The sequence below is a fragment of the Crinia signifera genome, chromosome 3 (genome assembly GCF_055691185.1).
Source record: "Crinia signifera chromosome 3, ASM5569118v1, whole genome shotgun sequence".
Lineage (NCBI taxonomy): Eukaryota > Metazoa > Chordata > Amphibia > Anura > Myobatrachidae > Crinia > Crinia signifera.
Window position 1 is genome coordinate 160,386,913 of NC_139219.1, and position 22,443 is coordinate 160,409,355.

The following is a 22,443-nucleotide window of genomic DNA, read 5'->3' on the forward strand; positions in this document are numbered from 1 at the left end:
TTATATATAAATAACTGTCACTGCTGCTGCTGCAGTGTCATAGTGATAGATAGTGAGAGATAGTGATAGATAGTGATAGATAGTGAGAGATAGAGAGATTTGTGTCTGCTACCCCCCCTTTTTGGGGGTGCAGGTTTTTTTTTATATATATAACTGTCAGTGCTGCTGCTGCAGTGTCATAGTGATAGATAGTGATAGATAGTGAGAGATAGAGAGATAGAGAGAGATAGTGACAGAGAGTGATAGAGAGTGTATATTTTGTGTCTGCTACCCCCCTTTTTTGGGGGTGCAGGTTTTTTTTTATACATATAACTGTCAGTGCTGCTGCTGCAGTGTGATAGATAGTGATAGATAGTGATAGATAGTGATAGATAGTGAGAGATAGAGAGAGATAGAGAGAGATAGTGACAGAGAGTGATAGAGAGTGTATATTTTGTGTCTGCTACCCCCGCCTTTTGTGCTGATCACTATATCTGAGGTGATCAGCAACTTTTTGGGGGCGCAGAGGTTTTTTTTTTTTATATATACCTGTCAGTTGCTGCCAGTTGCACTGTCAGTTGCACCAAAGGTTGTGCACCTGCTGCCCCTCACTGGTAATCAGTGTTGCATCACTGATCACCTTTTTTTTTTTTTGAGGCTGCTGTGGGTCTTTTTTTAATTTTTTTTTTTACACACACTGTGATTTTGTGGGTGTCCTGTGGCCACTGTGCGCTGATCAGTGACGTACATCACTGATCATCTTTTTCGGCACAGGGTTGATCTATTTTTTTTTTTTTTTGATCAAATTCCTGTTGCCTTTGAGCGCTGTTCAGTGACGGACGTTACTGACCAACATCTGTGCTCAATTTTTGGCGCAGGGCCTTTTTTTTTTTTTTTTAACCCCTTCAATTTTTTTTTTTTTTTATTGGGTTCAAATTCCTTTATAAAGTATTTTTTTTTTCTACACTACATACACACTACACACTACACACTACATACCCCCCGGGTTGAAATAAAGTTTGTACCCCCCCCTACACTATACACGTGTTGAAACATTTCACTACCAGTAACACAAAAATAAAAATGGCATCCCAAATGTCATCCCAAATGTCATCCCAGTCATCCAGAAGAATGTATTCAGCGGAGGAGGCATATGCCATGCTTGCCTCTGATTCTGACACAGCCAGTGAGGCAAGCGGGGAATTTGAAGGATTCATCTTAACCTCATCTTCCTCCTCTAGTGATGAGGGACCCCCTCAAAGACGCCCCCGTAGAGCAGCTGAGACCCCCCCCCCCCAATAATTGATCTCGTATGGACCCCACCACCAGACAATTTTGAGCCCCAGGTTCCTGAGTTTTTGGCCATGCCAGGAATCCAATTTGATTCCACAGGTCTCAGAGAAATTGACTTTTTCAAATTATTTTTCTCTGATGATTTTATAAATTTAATTGTGGACCAAACTAATTTATATGCCCAGCAGTTTATTGCTCAAAACCCCACGTCATCATTTGCTAGGTGGACCCCTGTAGATGCAGTAGAGATGATGACGTTTTGGGGTCTGGTGTTTCATATGGGCATAGTAAAAAAGCCAGAAATTAGGCAATATTGGAGTACAGATGTTCTGTACAGCACCCCATTTTACCGTATGGCCATGCCCCGGGCTCGATTTGAGACGATCCTTAAATTTTTGCATTACAACGATAATGCACAGTGCCCACCCAGAGATGATCCCACCTTTGACCGGCTATTCAAAGTCAGGCCGGTCATTGATCATTTCAGTGCCAAATATGAAGAGATGTACATCCCAGATAAATTCATTTGCATAGACGAGTCCCTTATACATTTTAAAGGAAGGGTTAAATTCCGCCAGTACCTTCCCAGTAAGAGGGCAAGGTATGGCATAAAAATGTATAAGCTGTGTGAAAGCACCTCAGGGTACACCCACAGGTTTAGGGTATATGAAGGGAAGGATTCAAGAATTGAACCGCCAGAATGCCCCCCCTCCCTCGTAGGTGTTAGTGGAAAAATTGTCTGGGATTTAGTGCACCCCTTCCTGGATAAAGGTTATCACCTCTATGTGGATAACTTTTACACCAGCATCCCCCTGTTTAAGGCCCTTGGTTCAAGAGGTACAGCAGCTTGCGGTACTGTGCGCAAGAACCAAAGAGGCCTCCCAAAAACGCACATTGCCCAAGTAATGAGAAGGGGTGAAAGCAGGGGAATATGCACCGAAAATATGTTGTTGGTCAAATATAAGGACAAGAGGGATGTCCTTATACTGACAACAATTCACGGAGACAGTACCACCTCCGTCCCTGTACGAGGTACCAGTACCCACACCTCCAAACCTAATTGTATCCTGGATTACAATAGGTACATGGGCGGAGTGGATCTTTCAGATCAGGTACTGAAGCCGTACAGTGCCCTGCGGAAAACAAAAATCTGGTACAAGAAGCTGGCCGTGTATATCATCCAGATGGCACTGTATAACGCTTACGTGCTATTCCGTTCTACCGGCCAGAGGGGGACATTTATGCACTTTCAAGAGGAAGTCATAAAGGGCCTAGTATTTGGGAACCAGCAGGCAGAGGGCCCCAGTACTTCTAGTACTGGCCCCCGTATTGTACCAGGGCAGCATTTTCCTGATGAAATCCCCTCCACTGGAAAAAAGGGCAGGACACAAAAAAGGTGCAAAGTTTGCTATAAAAAGGGAATAAGAAAGCAAACTATTTTCCAGTGTGACACTTGCCCCGACAAACCCGGCCTATGTATAAAGGAGTGTTTTAAAATATACCACATATCTATGGATTTTTAGGTTCATCATTTCACCGTGCTTCGGGGGTCTTGCTAATGCCACATAGCACCCACCATTCATTCCACCAGAATCTGAGCCGCAAAATCCAAAAATCACTCCTTCCCTTCTGAGTCCTGCCATGCACCCAACTGGTATTTTTTGGTCACATGTGAGGCATTGCCGTACTCGGGAGAAATTGGGGCACAGATTTTGGGGTGCTTTTTCTCCTTCATACCTTCTGAAAATGAAAAATTTTGAGCCAGAACTGCATTTTTGTGTAAAAAAATGTAATTTTTCATTTTCACTGCCCAGTTGTATCAAAATTGGTGAAACCCCTGGGGGTTTGAAATGTACACTATACCCCTAGATGAATTCCCTGAGGGGTGTAGTTTGCAAAATGGGGTCACTTGTGGGGGGGTTCCACTGTATTGGTGCTTGGGGGGTCTTGCTAATGCGACATAGCACCCACCAACATTCCACCAGAATTTGTGCTGCAAAATCCAAATATCACTCCTTCCCTTCTGAGTCCTGACACTTTTTGGTCACACATGAGGCATTGCCGTACTCGGGAGAAATTGGGGCACAGATTTTGGGGTGCTTTTTCTCCTTCATACCTTCTGAAAATGAAAAATTTTGAGCCAGAACTGCATTTTTGTGTAAAAAAATGTAATTTTTCATTTTCACTGCCCAGTTGTATCAAAATTGGTGAAACCCCTGGGGGTTTGAAATGTACACTATACCCCTAGATGAATTCCCTGAGGGGTGTAGTTTGCAAAATGGGGTCACTTGTGGGGGGGTTCCACTGTATTGGTGCTTGGGGGGTCTTGCTAATGCGACATAGCACCCACCAACATTCCACCAGAATTTGTGCTGCAAAATCCAAATATCACTCCTTCCCTTCTGAGTCCTGACACTTTTTGGTCACACATGAGGCATTGCCGTACTCGGGAGAAATTGGGGCACAGATTTAGGGGTGCTTTTTCTCCTTCATACCTTCTGAAAATGAAAAATTTTGAGCCAGAACTGCATTTTTGTGTAAAAAAATGTAATTTTTCATTTTCACTCACCAGTTGTATCAAAATTGGTGAAACCCCTGGGGGTTTGAAATGTACACTATACCCCTAGATGAATTCCCTGAGGGGTGTAGTTTGCAAAATGGGGTCACTTGTGGGGGGGTTCCACTGTATTGGTGCTTGGGGGGTCTTGCTAATGCGACATAGCACCCACCAAAATTCCACCAGAATCTGAGCTGCAAAATCCAAAAATCACTCCTTCCCTTCTGAGTCCTGCCATGCGCCCAAATGGTATTTTTTGGTCACATGTGAGGCATTGCCGTACTCGGGAGAAATTGGGGCACAGATTTTGGGGTGCTTTTTCTCCTTCATACCTTCTGAAAATGAAAAATTTTGAGCCAGAACTGCATTTTTGTGTAAAAAAATGTAATTTTTCATTTTCACTGCCCAGTTGTATCAAAATTGGTGAAACCCCTGGGGGTTTGAAATGTACACTATACCCCTAGATGAATTCCCTGAGGGGTGTAGTTTGCAAAATGGGGTCACTTGTGGGGGGGTTCCACTGTATTGGTGCTTGGGGGGTCTTGCTAATGCCACATAGCACCCACCAACATTCCACCACCAAAAATCACTCCTTCCCTTCTGAGTCCTGCCATGCACCCAACTGGTATTTTTTGGTCACATATGAGGCATTGCCATACTCGGGAGAAATTGGGGCACAGATTTTGGGGTGCTTTGTCTCCTTCATTCCTTGTGAAAATGAAAAATTTTGAGCCAGAACTGCATTTTTGTGTAAAAAAATGTAATTTTTCATTTTCACTGCCCAGTTGTATCAAAATTGGTGAAACCCCTGGGGGTTTGAAATGTACACTATACCCCTAGATGAATTCCCTGAGGGGTGTAGTTTGCAAAATGGGGTCACTTGTGGGGGGGTTCCACTGTATTGGTGCTTGGGGGGTCTTGCTAATGCGACATAGCACCCACCAACATTCCACCAGAATCTGAGCTGCAAAATCCAAAAATCACTCCTTCCTTTCTGAGTCCTGCCATGCACCCAAATGGTATTTTTTGGTCACATGTGAGGCATTGCCGTACTCGGGAGAAATTGGGGCACAGATTTTGGGGTGCTTTTTCTCCTTCATACCTTCTGAAAATGAAAAATTTTGAGCCAGAACTGCATTTTTGTGTAAAAAATTTAATTTTTCATTTTCACTGCCCAGTTGTACCACAATTGGTGAAACCCCTGGGGGTTTGAAATGTACACTATACCCCTAGATGAATTCCCTGAGGGGTGTAGTTTGCAAAATGGGGTCACTTGTGGGGGGGTTCCTAACTTTTAGCATCTTATGGTGCCTAGAAACCTACATGGTGCCTAAAAAATAATCTCATAAAAAGGAGGCTCCAAAATCAAGTAGGTGCTCCTTCTATTATGAAGCCTGTGGTTTGGTCAACGTGCACACTAGGGCCACATATAGGATATTTATGAAAACAAAAGAATTGGGGGAATCAATTTTTAGTCACATTTCTCTAGTAAAATGTACTGTGTTCCTTAGAAAAATGTATTAAAATTGCAAATCTGCAAAAAAAATGAAATTTTGAAATTTCACCTACACTTTGTTTTAATTCCTGTGAAACACCTAAAGGGTTAACAAACTTCCAAAATGCTGTTTTGAATACTGTGAGGGGTGCAGTTTTTGAAATGGTATCATTTATGGGGGTGTCTCACATACAAGTCCCTCAAAGTCACATCAGAACTGAACTGGTCCCTAAAAAAATCAGTGTTTGAAATTTTCTTGAAAATTTGAGAATTTGCTATTCATATTGTAAGCCTCCTAGTGTCCAAAAAAATGAAAAGGAAGTTGAAATAATGATGTCAACATAAAGTAGACATATGGTCTATGTTAGTTATTAACTATTTTGAGTGGTATGATTATTTGTCTCACAAGCAGAAAATTTAACATTTTGCAAATTGCTAAATTTTCCATTTTTTTCACGACATTTTGGTATTTTTCACAAAAAAACACAGACTGTATCGACCCAAATTTACCACTAATTTGAAGTACAATGTGTCACGAAAAAACAATCTCAAAATCACTGGGATAAGTAAAAGCAAAAAAAAGTTATCCCCACTTAAGTGAGACATGTCAGATTTGAAAAAAAGGGCTCTGTCAGGAACGCAAAAACTGGCTCTGTCAGGAAGGGGTTAAAATCTTCCTTGAGAAAAGGGCTCTCTTATCTCTGTGTCTGTTCACTAATACCCATTTTCATCTTATTAGTTTTGAATGTAACTCAGGGGTAGATGTATCATTGTTGTTTTTTCGATCCTTAGAAGCCGCGTTCCGCTTCACCACTTTACTGCACATCGCCTACATGTACTAATGGTAAAGTCTTCATTATGGGAGTGCATTATTCTCCCCCATCGGGGATACGCATCCTTCCATAACTGATGTTAGCTGGGTCTCCAACCTTCTAATGCTCCGCCTGCTTGCTAGCCTTCTGCGTCTTCAAATTAGAACAGCACATGTTCCCATGGGGTGCTGTGATGCTGTATACCCGGCGCATGCGCTGTTTTAATTTGAAGTCACCGAAGACCAGCAAGCAGGCGGAGCATTAGAAGGCTGGAGACATGCAGTACCAGAAAAAATGTGGCGATCCATGACGGAGGCTGCATAAGGAACAAAGCCTCACTTCGCCGGATAGCACATCTGGTAAGATCCCAGCGCACTATTTAACCCTCCTGCCCCGTTGCGCCACTGATAAAGTACCCGAATCGCAGGTGTAATACATCAGGGGGAGCGCTATTCCCTGCCATAATGCACGGGGATAACGCATATTCAGATGACTCTGCCAGAACTGTCATATGACTGCTTGGACCAGTCAGATGCCACTGGAGTCACTAAGGGGTAGATGTATTATCCGTTGATCAGGGGAATATGCTCTATCTCCATGCATTATTGCAGGGGATAGCGCTTCCCCTGATGTATGACACCCACGATGCGGGTACTTTATCGGCGGTGCTACGGGGCAGGAAGGTTACCGGGGCTGCTATAATTTAAATAGTGCGCCGGGATCTTACCAGATGTAATATTCGGCAATGTGGGGCTTCGTTCCTTATGCAGCCCCCATCATGGGTAACCATATTTTTCTGGTGCTGCGCGTCTGCAGCCTTCTTATGATCCGTCTGAAATAGAAGGTTGGAGACGCAGCTGACATCTGTTATGGGAATACGCGTATCCCTGACGGGGGAGGATAACGCACTCCCATAATGAAGACTTCACTACTAGTACATGCAGGCGATGTGCAAGGCTGCTTCACCATGATAAAGTAGTGAAGCGGAACGGGGCTTCTAAGGATCGAAAAAACAACAATGATACATCTACCCCTAAGTATGAAATGTTCTATCATGTCAACATTTAATCAGTGTCTAACTGGTGAATGCAAACATGATCAATGTCGACATTATGACCATGTCGATGTTATGACCATGTCAACATTATGAATATGGACATCTTAATCCACACCCATAAAAAAGTACCATATGAGACAACCAATGACCACTAAGTGATTGGATAAAATATCTTGCTGTTACCAAGGTGGACAGATGGCATATTGCTTTTGTATAACTTAAAATGGTAACTTTATATATGCAATACAGGTTGAGTATCCCGTATCCAAAATGCTCGGGACCAGGAGAATTTTGGATAACGGATTATTCCGTATTTCGGAATATTTTAATATTTCAATGATGTATTTTGAAGTATCTTGCATTTATGCTGTATAAACACATAATATACACACAAATATATTTTATTACCACATAAAATACACACAAACATATTTTAATTGTTCAAAAAACAAGGTTTCAAAACGGGAAACAAAATGTGTGTACTATCTCAGCACTGAATTTGAATGCCAAGCAATCATTGTCTTGCACATATATAGTGCCAGTTACATATCATGTCCCCAGTGATGCTGTTACAAATGTCCCCAGTGAGTTTTTAGCAAAAAAAAAAAATTTTTTTCACTTTCTGGAATGTCCGTATTTCGGAATAATTTGGATAACGGATATTCGGATACGGGATACTCGACCTGTACCTATTTTTCTGGTTTGATAAGTATACTGAGTACTTTCTCCTCTGCTTTACTATACTACTCTCATGCAAAGCTTGGTGGAAGAGGTTACACAGGCTCACATAATTCCTGATGGATTGTGTTCTGTTTTTGGGACTTTTGATTTATCATTGTATAAAACCAATTGTTTAATATACAGTAGACTTAGGGTGACATTCTATGGGATGCGATTTTGCTTATTTTGCGGTAATTAGACCACAAAATGGCGATATCGCATTTTTCATAGAAATCGCAAATTTAATGTGATGCGCTAAGGGACTGAAATCGCATATTATGTGCGTTAAGGTATGCTGATAAAAATTGCGAGATTAATTCGCATTTTTATCGCATCCAGATGTTTTCGTATAGAAAAGTATACAAGTCGCTTATTTAATGCAATGCGCATTTGCACATCGCATTAATTAGGTGCCTAATTATCGCACTTATTTCAGACCAGGGTCTGTTTGGCGAATTAGCCAGAACCCTGCACAGATCGCAATGTTCTGTGCAGGGTTCTGCTGTAAAAAATAAAATAAAGGGTTCAAATAAAAAAAAAACGAGCGCGGGGTCCCCCGCTCGAGTATAACCAGCCCCGGGCTCACTGAGCTGGTGCTGGTGACATAAAATCAGGGTCCCCGACAAATCGGGGTCCCCATGATTTCATGAAACCAGCACCAGGCTCAAGGTCCGGGGCTGGTTCCCAAAATACGGGGGACAAAGTGACTAGGGGTCCCCCGTATTTTAAGAACCAGCACCGGACACAACCAGCCAGCAGGGTAATGCCACAGCCGGGGGAAACTTATTATATAAGCTCCCGCGGCCAAAGCATTAACCCCCTGGCTGGTCAGCATGGGCAGGGGTCCTGGGGAAGTGGGGACCCCCCAATGAAGGGGTCCCCCCCTCCAGAACTTACCAGCCCATGCTGATAGTCCGGGGCTGTCCCCGATGCCCCTGGGCGGTGGGCATCGGGCTGATGGCTTGTGTAAAAAAAGAAGTCAAACTATTGTTTTATACTGGCGAACTATGAGTCCCAGCAAGCCTACCCCGCATGCTGGGACTTGGAGAACCACAAGTCCCAGCATGCGGGGCATTAAAGGGCCCGCTGGCACTTGTAGTTCAGCAGTACAAAAAATAGTTAACAAAATCACACTGACACACTGTAAAATAAAAGTTTAATACATACAAAACACAAGCACTGATACTTACCTACCTTGAGCCCGTAGGTCGGTCCCTGGGTCCGGGCTCCGGGGCTCCAGGGCAGAAGAGTCCAGTTCCGGGGCCTTGGTCCTGGTTCCGGGGCTGGTTCTGGGGTTCCGGGGCTCCTGGGCTGCAGAATCCGGGGTCCGGGATCCGAGGTAGTCCCCAGGGGTACCTAAGGAAGCAAATCCAACTCACCTGGTCCCCGGCGACGACCTCGGAATCCTCTCCAGTGACAGCGCTGGTCCCATCTGCTACCCGGCTCGCAGGACTTTGACCGGCGCTGAGATGTTTCCTCCTCGGCGTCTCTGCACAGAATGATTTCTTGGCCAATCAGGAGCCGAGAAAGTCGGCTCCTGATTGGCCAGAAATCATTCTGAATACAGACGCCGAGGAAGTAACATCTCAGCGCATCTAGAGCAGATCTAGAGCCTACTGCCATCATTTGTGATTAAATACTGGCTGCTTTATGCTTACACTGCAATTTAATTTTAGATTTTAGTTTAAACACCCACATGTAACTCTCTCTGCACATGTTACATCAGCCCCAACTGCAGTGCACATGGTTTTGTCCATTAAAGAAGGAGTTTGCTTTTGTAAACCAACCTGAATCACCCCCCAAGTCCACAATAGGTATCTAAGAATATTTATCCACGCTAATAATAACATAAGGAGTAATATACAATTACTAAGGAGAATGAAATAATTCGGCTATATGGTAATTGGCATGACAAAGCAGCAGAAGCGAAGTCCTGAGAAAGTAATAGTGATGTCCATTATTTATTCACCTTCAAATATAAAGCTAAATAAACACAGTTGTACATCAAGATATTATTGGTCATATTGTTGCATTTACATCCTTCAGGAGTAAAATTGTATTGTTGTATATGGAGTCACTGTGTCCATAGTTATTGACAGGGGACATAAGATACGCGTCATTGTGGGGAAGAGTCATGACAAAATGGATTCCAGATAAAGGAAACCAAACAATAAGGTAATAAGGATTATAAAAGGCACTTGAAAATAACATCAACAGAGTGACAGTCTAACTGCATGTGGAGGATAGCATAAAAATCAATCAAATATAAAAAGTAAAAACAATGGGCCTAATTCGCCATGGATTGCTAATTAGTGAATTTGCAAATCGAGAGATTATCAAATTATCATACCATACACATTGCGCATGCGTAAGAGGAATTAGAGACTGAAAATGTGTATGGATCATAAACGCAATGAAGCCGCAGATTAGTGGAAGCCTCAGACCTACTCAGATTTGCAAACTATGAATTTGTGCACTACCTTCCATACTTTCTAAAGCAGGCTTGTCCAACCTGCGGCCCTCCAGATGTGCTAAAACTACACATCCCAGCATACCTTGCCACAATTTGGCTATTAGGGAATGCTAGAATGATGGCAATGCATGCTGGGATGTGTAGTCTTAGCACATCTGGAGGGCCGCAGGTTGGACATGCCTGTTCTAAAGTAACAATGCACTCCAAAAGGGGTGCATAAAAGGGTGTGGTCTCACAAGGAAAGGGCATGGAAACACAATAGTAACTCCAAATCGAATTATGCCACACAATACTACAATTATTCTCATTACATCACTCATGGTGCCAATAATTCATATCATACCACTTTCAACACATAATATTGCCCCTTACTCTCATTATGACACACAGTATTGCCTCATATTCATGTTATGCCACACAGTAGTAACCCTGCCACACAGTATTTCCCCTTATTTGCAATGCCCACAGTAGTAGTGCCCCTTACACATAATGACCACAATTATAGTACCCTTACACATAATGACCACAGTAGTATTGATGCTTATACACATAATACCACAGTAGATGTGACCCTTAGACATAATTACCAAAGTAGTAGTGCCCTTACACATAATCCCCACAGTAGTGCTGTTCATACAAAGAATACCACAGTGGTGCCACTTACACATAATGCTTACAGTGGTACCATCAATACACAGCTCTCATGCCTTAATCAGTTTACATCTCTCACACATCTCTCCCCAACTCATCTTATACCTCATTGAGCTCTTACCTGACACAGCTCACCTGACACAGTACAGATACCACCACCACCACCACCATCACCACTGGTAGAGGAGAGGGAATGGAGTGTGGATGGCTGCCAAATCACTCCTTTTCTCATTTGATATGGGTGGTGCCAGTGGGCAACACACTGTGGGGTTGAAGGAATAGCCATAGTTAAGCCCTAAAGCCAGCCAGAGTCTCCGTTCTGGCTCCAAGACCCTCTCAGTCCTTGTCATCACTAACTGTATGTATCACCTCCGTCCACACATCTCTAAGCACAGGCTACTGCGCTGCTGGATAATGAAGGAGAATCAGAGTCTAAAATATCATTATTCAGCAGCACTGCAGCCACCCAACAGCAGCCAGTGCTTTGTGGCAGCCAGGCACAGGGGTAGATTTATTAAGCTCGGTGAAGTGAAAATCTGTCTGGTTTTTATCACCGGCCAATCAGCTCTTACCTGTAATTTTTCAAACCAAGCCTGTAACTTCACAAGTAGGAGCTGATTGGCCGGTGATAAAAATCAGACAGTTTATCACTTCACCGAGCTTAATAAATTTGCCCCACAGTGAGAGGGCGGAGTCAGAACTGGTTCCCTATGAAATTACAATTGCCAGAAGTCAGTTCTGTTCAACTGTGACTTACTTTACCCTTGGGCAGGTGCCACCAATTGCGCCTCCTGCTTTGAGGAGCAAGTTGCACCAGCCTATTTACAGCCATGATTTCCAGCAATAGCTATTACCAACTTTGGAAGATAGAGAGCAGTGTATCTCTTGTAAAAGCACCCATTTCAAAAGGATTTTCTCTCAGTAATACAAAGGCCCCTTGAGTATTGCTCACATGCTTCACTGTATCATAATACTGCATCCATTCTTTTTTCCTTGTTGCCATAGTATCCTGGTTCCTTTTAGCTTAGCATGACTACGTCCTCTGAAATGGATGTTTGTGTTACAAATTACAGAAACAACCCTGCAGTAGAATCACACGCACCCCCCCCCCCCCCCCTCATATCTTGCATATGCATGCACTCTAAAATGTTGCAGTGCATGTTAAACAATGCTTTAATTTTCCACTACATTTAATCTTATCAGCAATTGTTATGTGCTCCACAGCGATCAGCGATACTATTCCTGATGCGGAAATACACAGTACATTTTACATTTAACAGGTGCAGAGAATGGCAAATGACTTACCTGTATACTAATGAAAGTGGTATATTGATGTGCTTTGACAACTAAATATGTTGCTTCAATGTCTATAATGCCTAGGAACATATACTTCCACCATCTTCTTTTCAAAATTGCCAGTAAGTTTTCTTCCCCTAGAAAATAACAACAACAAAAAATTGTAATTCCAAGAGCTCCCTAAATCAAAACAGTGTATTTGCAGTCTATACATTGTAAAACACCTATATTATAGACTTAACCAACATTAATAAAAATGCATTCTGACAGACAGTCCATGATTTTATGTCTCTGTGATATCATTCATTTCTAGTAAACTGAAGGGAAAGATGTATCAAACATTGTAAAATAATAAAGTACCACCCAATCAGCTTCTGCCATGTTACAGACACTGGGGCAGATGTACTAAGCCTTAGCAAGAGATAAATGCAAGGGTGATAAGGAGAGATAAACGTCCAGCCAATCACATCCTAACAGACTTTTTTCAGACAAAGCCTGTAACATGGCAGTTAGGATGTGATTGGCTGGACGTTTATTTCTCTTTAGGGGAAATGTACTAAGCCTTGAAAAGTGATAAAATGGAGAGTGATAAACAACCAACCAATCAGCTCCTACCTGTCATTTTTCAAACCCAGTGTGTGACATGGCAGGTAGGAGCTAATTGGCTGGTTGCTTATCACTCTCCATTTTAACACGTTTCAAGCTTAGTACAACTGGCCCATTGTCACCCTTGCATTTATCTCTTGTTAAGTGCCCTACTGTTTGAAAAATGTCAGAAGCTGATTGGATGGAACTTTATCTCTCTTAAATGTACTATATGATCTTTCACATATCCTACTTATTTTTGTGCGATCACTTATTTTTATTGTGATAAATGTCCATTTGTTGTGTGCATCAAATTACCAAATGTAATAGGATAGCCCCTACTTCTATTTGTATGGTCCTTAGAGTGAGGAATGTGGGTATTACAATAGTCATGTGGCTCAATGATATACCTGGTTCACTGTGAATCTGTTTATTACAGGCCCCTGAAATTAAATTTACTTGATCAAAATTAAAGAAAAGTCTGCTTATATCAAAACTAACTCTAAAGAATTCTCACGAGCTGAACTGGTGGACATGATGGAAAACCTGTCAAATTGTGAGAATTTAACTGATATCTAGTGCATCTGCTACTCCTTGCAGAGGGGTGTGGTATGGGGTTCCGACAGTCGGGATCCCGACAGTCATTAACCCGACGTTGGGATCCCGACTGCCTGGACGCAGACAGCATGGCGAGTGCAAAAAGCCCCTTGCGGGCTCGCTGCGCTCACCACGCTGCGGGCACGGTGGCTTGCTACGTGAGCCACCTATTCTATTCTTCATCTATGGGGGTTGTGCTATATTTACATTTCAAATATGGCTTGCTACCCCTCCCTCTTCCAGACTCTCCACAACTTATAGGGCATGATTCTGCACCCATGTTTGCATCTATTGGCTGTAGTCCATCTGTGACTTGCAAATGCCATTACAATTTCCTTCCCAGTTGTCCAACTGTGCAAGGACTCGCCCACTATCAGTGCCCGCAGGCTATGGAACCCTGAATGATGTATCTATAGATGCGGCAGGCGCAGTTTATCTGTGCATGTTTGGCCTCAGCATGAGCAACTTTTCATCTGTGTTTACAAACATGCGTACCAGGCTTCCATAGGAAGCCACTTCCCTGAAATGCCAATAGGTTTTCAAAGTCATTTCCGATCCTGTGCACCTGGATGGTGACAGCACCTTTGTGCCGAGACTCTGTGTCGCTGTACAAGCTTTTAGGGATTTTCACACATGAAACAGCAAAAATGGGGACTGTGTAACAACCGGACCTGGATAAGACCCCCAGTGGCGTAAGTTCATTCCAGGTGCCCGGAGGCAAGCTATTTATTGGTGCCCCCCACACACACACACACACACACACACATACACACACATACACACAACCCTATATAAACTTATAAAAAATATATATTTCTGTTCAGAAATATAGATAGATAGCTAGATAAATAACACACACACACATATATATATATATATATGTATGTATATATATATATATATATATATATATAGTCAGGGATGGAGCCGTCACTCAGTGTCACACTAGGGGTCTGAGTCGGCGAGACAAAGACCTCTGGTGGGGGTCTAGATCGGTATTGGAACCGGGCAGGCTGTAGGAGACCCTTGTGCATATGAGCACGACAGTGCACCCAGAGGAAGAATCAGGCAGCAGGTAAAATACAACAGGTTTATTGAAGGAAGATGGTACAAGCAGTTGGTAACCAGATGGAATGGTAAATAACAGTCACTGATAATGTGAAACGGAACTACTTGCACCGATATGGATTCGATGGTGGAACATCGGATAGAGTATGGTATCCGGAGTATCGGACCAGAGATGCGGAGGTGACGGAAGCTGTGGAATCCAGATGGAATGGATGGAGACATCGGAGGATAACCGGAGTATCGGTCAGGATCGATGGCGGAACATCGGAGCTAGGCTGAAGCTGGTAAGTGGATCTGCGGCAGGTGGAATCACAGGTGACATCACAGGGGACCTGGATGGCACAGGACAGGAGACCCGGCTTGGACACAGGCGATGGTGACCCCGATATCACAGGCGATGGTGTCCCCGATATCACAGGCGATGGTGAGCCTAGATGGACACAGGGGATGGTGAGCCCGGATGGACACAGGCGATGATGAGCCTGGATGGACACGGCAACCTGGAGCACCTGGATGGAACACTGCAGCAGGTAGAGAATACCAGCAGACAAACACTTGCATAGCAGGATGGCAAATGAAGCACTAGCAATGAGATAAGAGCTCCCAGGATACTTATACCCATGGCTTGGCCTGGATTGGCTGGGCAGGTAACCTGGGAGATCAACTCATTGCCGGATTGGATGAACCAGATATGTGACTGACAACATCATGGCAGCCACCATGTCTGGCTAAGGCAGGAAAGTGTGTTTGGAAACACCATGCTTGTGGCCGGGAGCAATGGCGTCGGACACGGAACTTGCAGGGCAAAGGATACTGTTACTGCGGGTGAGGAGAGCGGTGCACCACGCAGCTGCAGACTCAGCAGCGCTGAGAGGACTGCCGGATGACTGACATGGAGGCGCACTGCGCTCAGGATGCCGGCTGTATCGGAACTTGTAACGCAAGCTGAGCCTGCGCAGGCACTTAGCCGGTAAGATGGTTTGCTTTAATACCCGGATCGTGACACTCAGGGCTTAAAACTTTGAGCCTTGCAGCAGAGGAACTGCTCCTGTGCCTCCTTAGGTGAGGCTGTTGGTCCTCCCAATTTAGTCTGTGATCCCGGATTACGGACCAAATTTCAAATAAAGAGTCCAGTCTTTTACCTGCTTCAAGACTCCTAGTGCCACTTCGTTATTTGGTTATATATATATATATATATATATATATATATATATATATATATATATATATATATATATATTTCAGAACTCAGCCACAGAAGCAATATCTTTGGCTTTTAAATAACTGATTTAAACTTCAAGGGGGAGGAGAGGTGCCCCCTTGGGAGCAGGAGCCCGGCGGCCTCCCAGAGTTCTGCCCCTGAAGACCCCGGACAGCCGGACCGGACATCTAAATCTGCAGTCCGGAGCTTGTAGTCTCCGGTCCGGGGGGTGTCCCGTCCTGAGGGTGTCTTGTCTGGGGGGATACATGTGATTGCTTTCACCAGGGACATGGTGAAAGGGAGATTACAGCCTCCCTGTGTGGTCCGGACCGTTCTGGTTTTTGCTACTAGCCTGGACCATACAGGGAGGCTTTATTCACCCCCTCTCCTTGGTGACAGCTGTTATGTGAAGCCCCCCTGGACAGGACACCCCAGGACGGGACAGCCCCCCCCTCCGGACAAGAGACTACAAGCTCCAGACTGCAGATTTTGATGTCTGGTCCGGTGGTCCGGGGTCTTGTCTGGGTCCGGTTTTTACCCATACCCGCAAAAATGTGCTCAGCTACTGTACATGAACATCAGCAAAGGCTGCGGCTCCGAATCAGGCCCATAAATGTATGTTGCTACTTGCCTTCTTGCTGGAGCTTGGAAGTCTCCCACCCCTCCGACCAGGAATGCTCTTATAAATAAGAGACAACACTCATAATAAGCATCCCCCTCATACTTCGCACCACAGGCTAGGGGAGGAAGTATGAGACTTGCCTGGGAAGGGTAGCACCACCCGATTATCTGCTGTGGGAGGGTAGGCAAGTATATATTGGATAATTTGTAAAGATTAGTCAGAAACTGATTTGAATTTAGATTCTGATGCCGTCCATTATTGGTTGTGCGTTACTTTATATGTTAAACTCAAATGCCAGAATAAGCCATTAAATGCTGACCTTGATGTGTCTAGGCATATTATTTATCAGATACAATGTGTCTGGTCTGGAACACCAGGCAACCCCAGCTTCACTGCTCACAAAAGACCCATACTGTGTACTTCACAAAACTGAGAATTTTTAAAATGACATAATCTAGCCAAGAGCTGCGAAGTGCAATCAGAGGAAAGTTCTGCAGATAAATACTGTGTTCTACAATTCTCAGGATTATTGTTATGTGGCACACAGCCAAAGTTTGGGACTTTTCCTTACTGCACTTTTCCGAATATGCCACATTTGTTTTGCTGGGTCTTTAATCCATTTTCAGATGCCAAAATCACCCTGAGGCAATGCAGGCAGGTGCCTTCTGTTGTGCCTTAATACTGCAGTCATGTAGTCATACCACAAGCCCTTGGGCACACTCACTCTGCACACGCTTTTCTTCCATGTCACTGACCATTGCACAGCTCTCTGTTTAGAACTTCACTAGGATGACAGGATCACCTTCTACAGTCACACTGCATGGCATGACAAAGTGCATGTAACTTTCCCAACAAAACAAGAGGCTTTTCTAATAAGTGCAGCTCTACTTCAGTTACGTCTTAACAATATGGCACCTTGCACTTCAGACCCAATTAGGAAGCCACAGTATGTGTCAGTTTGTTGTTTTCACATATAATTCAGCAATAATCTGACTGTACAGTACGCAGGAAGACAGTTATGTAACTACGCAGGGCTTGGTTGGGGTAATTATTACCCATTAAAACATGTTAATAATAAAATAAGCATCTGTTTGTTGCACAGAGGCAACATAACCAGGTTTAGGATTCTCATCTAGAGGCAGAGGCGTAACTAGAATGATGAGGGCCCCATAGCAACATCTTGGCAGGGCCCCCCCATGGGGGGGGGAAGGAGGAGGGGGCTTCATGGCAAAAGAGGGAGATAGGGAGAGGGAAAGAGAGAGGAGAGGGATCAAGAGAGAAAGGGAGGGGGGGATTAGGAGTGATATTGTCAGGGAGAGAGAAAAAGGGGAGCAAGGGAGAGAGTGTCAGTAAGAGATGGGGAGAGAGTGTGTCAGTGAGAGACAGAGCAAGCAAGAGAGAGAGGTTACTGGGGAGCGACAGGGCTAAGGTTAGAGGGAGGGAGACCTCTACCAGTATAGATGGCACTGTGTGCTTCTTACTTTATTCCCTTCCTTTAAGGTGCCGCTGTGAACTTTTAAATTTAATAAAGGTGCCTCCCCTCCTCCCTCATGACGCTACTTCTCCTTCCCTCTGCACTGCCGGGTCTAGACACCATGAAGCTGCGCGCCGGGACTACTCACCTCCACGCTGGGTCTCCGCAGCACAAATGAGAAACTGCGCCGGGTCTCCTAACCTCTCCGCACCGGGTCTCCTAACCTCTCCGCGCCGGGTCTCCTAACCTCTCCGCGCCGGGTCTCCTAACCTCTCCGCGCTGGGTCTCCTCACCGCAGCTGCACAGGTCAGATTCAAGCGCTTTTACATTTCGCGCCAGGGCTGGTGACGGACCGTGCGTCACTAGAGCGTGACGTTAAGGCCCAGGAGGGAGGGAGGGGGAGGAGAGACTGAGGCTATACCGGTGCTGCGACGCTGCCAGCTTGCCATTTCTATTTGCCTGCGGCATTATTGAAAAAATGTAAAGGGTGCAGGGGATTGCTAGCTTGGGCTCGGGCCCCCCCAGCCGCCGGGCCCCATAGCAACTGCATCCCCTGCACCCTCCATTGTTACGCCACTGTCTAGAGGCATATTTATTTACTAAAATAATGTGAAAAGGGTGTTTATACCCCCTTTCCACATAATGTTAATATTACCTGAATTTAGTAAAGGCTTTTGGAGCAGTTTTTCTGAGACAGCTGTGCAAGGACCGGAGTCAGTGTGATAAGATGTGTGTGTCTGATAGATACACAAACTGATCACTGTGAGAAAATAAAAAAATCAAAGTCCTGATGGCTGCCAGATATCTGGTGTGCCTGCACTACTGCGTGACCCCGGCTGCAGTAAAGTGATACTGCAAAGTGAAAGTTCACTTTACAGCATAAGGGGTCATGTGGCAAAGAAGATCCCTGGGTATGGAGTAGTATAATCGGTGAAGAGGACGGGTGTTGTGGATGGGGCAGGGGGGTGGTTGCCTGGTGGAGGCCATAGTGGCCCCACATAATTGGGGTATTCTATGTGGAAATACCCTGGGAAGGCTGCGGAGTGCATTCTCGTAAGCTCTATCCCTGCATAAAAACTGACAATTAGGAGTATATGACTATGGCTTCTATTGAAGATCCACGTGCTGTACTTATTTCATCCAGCAAATCGTCATGACATGAAAATATAAAATAACTTTCATGGTGTAGTAATTATTTAATGGACATAATTCATGACATTCTAAACACCGTAAAACAATGTTACAATATAAAACTTAAGACAATGTTAAAAATGATTGAACTGTGCTTTATTGAACTGTGCCTTGTAGTTCTCTATACTTGGTAATTACCTGCTTTAAACACTGGCACATGCTGCTAATTTTTACATTGTCTTAAGTGTTATGAATATATTGTAACATTGTTTTATGTGTTTAGAATGTCATGAATTATGTCCATTAAATAATTTCTATAACATGAAAGTTATTTTATATTTTCATGTCATGACGATTTGCTGGATGAAACAAGTACAGCACGTGGATGTTCAATAGAAGCGCCGGATAGGTCATATACTCCTAATTGTCTTTTTTGTATGGTATTCTTGGTGAAGGGATAAAGAGTCCTTTGTTGGAGTTTGGACCACTTTACATTATTTTAGCTTCTTCTATCCCTGCATGCGACAATTGATACATTCAAGCAATGTAATAAATTGTCGCATTGTGGATCAGGATGATTTTATCACATTACATCCTCAGACGCAGGTGTTGATAAATAGGCGCTAGGGTCATTCCATGGTAACAAACATAACGTTTTGACTAAACCAGAGGTTCCCAAACTTTTTTGAATCATGGCACCCTAGAGTATCAGAATATTTTTCAGGGCACCCCTAGGCCAAAGTATGTTACCAAAAAATAATTAAATGAAATAAGTTGTGCTCAAATGTTATCCTTAGGTCCAGTTATGTGGTGAGGAACACGATTCACTTCTGTTTCCCCACATATTTTATAATTGGAAGCCCCAAGCACTGATTTTGCCTGTTTCATTGGCCATAAATAATTTGACTTGGTTCTGGACCACCAACCTGAGGCACCCCTGCAAGTGCTCCGAGGCACCCCAGGGAGCCTAGGTGCACAGTTTGGGAACCACTGGACTAAACAGATCATGTGAAATATAATTTTTTGAGCATGTGTTTTTAATATTTTGCGCAAAGTAAATGTTGTTTGTGTGGTTTTAATTTTGAGGCAAAGCTTTTTAGCAAAACTGGTAACAAACGTTACATGAACATTTTCATGGAATGTCCCCATACAGTAATTTCCTGTTTATTTGATTATATTTATTATTATTCAGTCACAAAAAAAGCTATTGCACACTAATAATAATATATAATAATAATAACATTATTATTTATATAGCTTTTAATTTACACTTAAAAATACAAATAAATGTAGCATTTATTCGTCATGTGTGGAACCACACATGAGTAGTAGTCATCCAGTAGAGATCCCTGCTGTGGTCCCTCCTGATACATCCAGTTGATCTTTGGGGATTTAGCCTCAAATATTAAATTATAAATGGTCCCCATATAGAGGTATAACCTGTCTGTCACTCTGGACATGGAGGTAGCTCTGGCCAGAGGCCCCATTAGAGAGGGGGGCACAGCGGGTGAGCCCTTAATCCGGCTCTAGATCAGGCTATAAATTGTGGTGCCATTGATGATGTTGCACCCCTCTTGCTCTTAATTTTGATTAATTGACTTTTTTCTATTAGTGAATGCTTTAATTTGCTTTGGATACCGATATTGCTTTGAAAGCCAATATTGATATGATAATTATTAACCATTTATTTATAAAGTGCTGTTTCTCCCATAATAGGCATGTCTATATGTGCCCACTTTATTCATTAATGTCACACAGGAAACAGTCCTTAAGATGCAAGGCAATAAAAACAGACATAGCTTATCATTATAAATGTAATTGCCCTATGACAAAGCTTTTGTTGGCAATTAGAACCTAAATCTTCAATTCATTGTGTAATCTGTAGGCAGTGTCCTGATCTATGGGAATTACTGCATAAATGTTTCAACAGTATTGACTTTACAGTCGCTCTTGAAGAATGATACAGGTTCCAAACATTCAATCAGCCTCCTCTCTCCTGTGACTGTATACACAACCTGCTCATTTGTTTCCAAACAAAATGACCAACTATATGCATGTAACGTGTTAGGCTGCAGATGGCTATCTTCTTATTCTGGCAGGAATGGGAGCTGTTTAGCTTAGTGGTGCAGAGTTAATTCTAATGAGATTCGGCTGTAGAAATAACAAGCACCTGCTCAAAGTTTGACATAATGGATGCTGTCCAAGACAATGTTTACTGCAGAACTTGGTGCGTGATAAAAGAAACGCAGACTGTTACTGCTCAGTATTAGGCATCATTCTCCGCTTTCTTCTTCCATAAGAAGTCTATTGATAATTGCCCAGGTTAGTGAATTCGCAGCAATGCAACCAGGTCTGAAGAACCCCCAATATAAGAAATTATTACCCCTGAAAAGGGGCAGCACCAAATCTCCCAAGTGTTATCAACTTGGCTAAACAATATAAGGCAATACACAAAACCAGGGCCGGCGCTACCCACTCAGCAGCTCCTGCAAAGCAGGGAGGCGCCATGCTGAAAAGGCGCTGTCTCCTTCCTGCTTTGCTAAAGCTGCCTCAGCCCTCACTGTCACTGCCTCCTACACGCCGCCTGCAGCGCCTGTCTGACAGCGGGCGGACGGCAGTATAAACAGCTGCTCCCTACACCGCGAGTGCACACAGCCTGCATGCCGCCCGCAGTGCCTGTCTGACAGCGGGTGGCAGTTTGGAGAGGCTGAGCAGCTCCCTGCACCGCGCATACTGTGTTCCTCCTGCTACCTGCCCCCCTCTTCCTCACGGACACTTACGCTGAGGCATGTAGCGCTGTCTGTGAATGCCTGGATGACATGTCATGTCCGGATCCGCCCCCTACCCATTGCTCCCTGCGCCTGTCAATTGTCAACCAAATGACGAACAGGCAGCAGCGCCACCTCCCCTTCTCAGTGTGCTGTGCCAGTGCCACTGCCAGTCCTCAACACTCTGCCCCCTCTATCTCCTCCCCTCTTCTTCCATCTCTCCCCTCCTTTCCCCCTCAGTCATGAGAGGGGTGGTCATACACGCTGGAATAGCAGCGTGTGATGCGATGTGCACTCCTGTGGGTATCGCATCGCACAGTACAAAAAGTATGTGCTGCACATACTCTTTGTACTGCTTTCGGATCGCATCGCACACACATTGCATGCATGCCGTGCGATGCGATCTAGCCCATAACGTATGCGATTCTCGCAGCGTGTATGGGCACCTTTAGTGCCTGCAACATTTTGCGGACACAGCACTGAGATGGTGTATGCATACATGTACATGCACCCGAGATCCTCCATAGGATCGCATGTTGCATACGCTCCCACAATCGGGCTGCAGCTTGTTGCAATGGCAATGTGAAAGGGCGCAAAATGTATGGTTTGCAGGAGGGCGCCGGACACCCTAGCACCGGCCCTGCACAAAACCACCCACTGTTAA

General features: G+C 44.1%; 2 protein-coding genes across 2 annotated transcripts in view; one reads left to right on the forward strand and one right to left on the reverse strand.

Annotated features, from left to right (window-relative positions):
* Positions 1 to 22,443, forward strand: part of LOC146063912 (uncharacterized) — a 152,667-nt gene that overhangs the window by 107,077 nt on the left and 23,147 nt on the right. The window lies entirely within an intron of this gene.
* Positions 1 to 22,443, reverse strand: part of SLC35F1 (solute carrier family 35 member F1) — a 298,410-nt gene that overhangs the window by 79,777 nt on the left and 196,190 nt on the right. Inside the window, exon 3 of the mRNA XM_083176820.1 lies at positions 12,343 to 12,470. Within this exon, the coding sequence (XP_083032946.1) occupies positions 12,343 to 12,470 (128 nt within the window). The remainder of the gene's footprint in view (positions 1 to 12,342; positions 12,471 to 22,443) is intronic.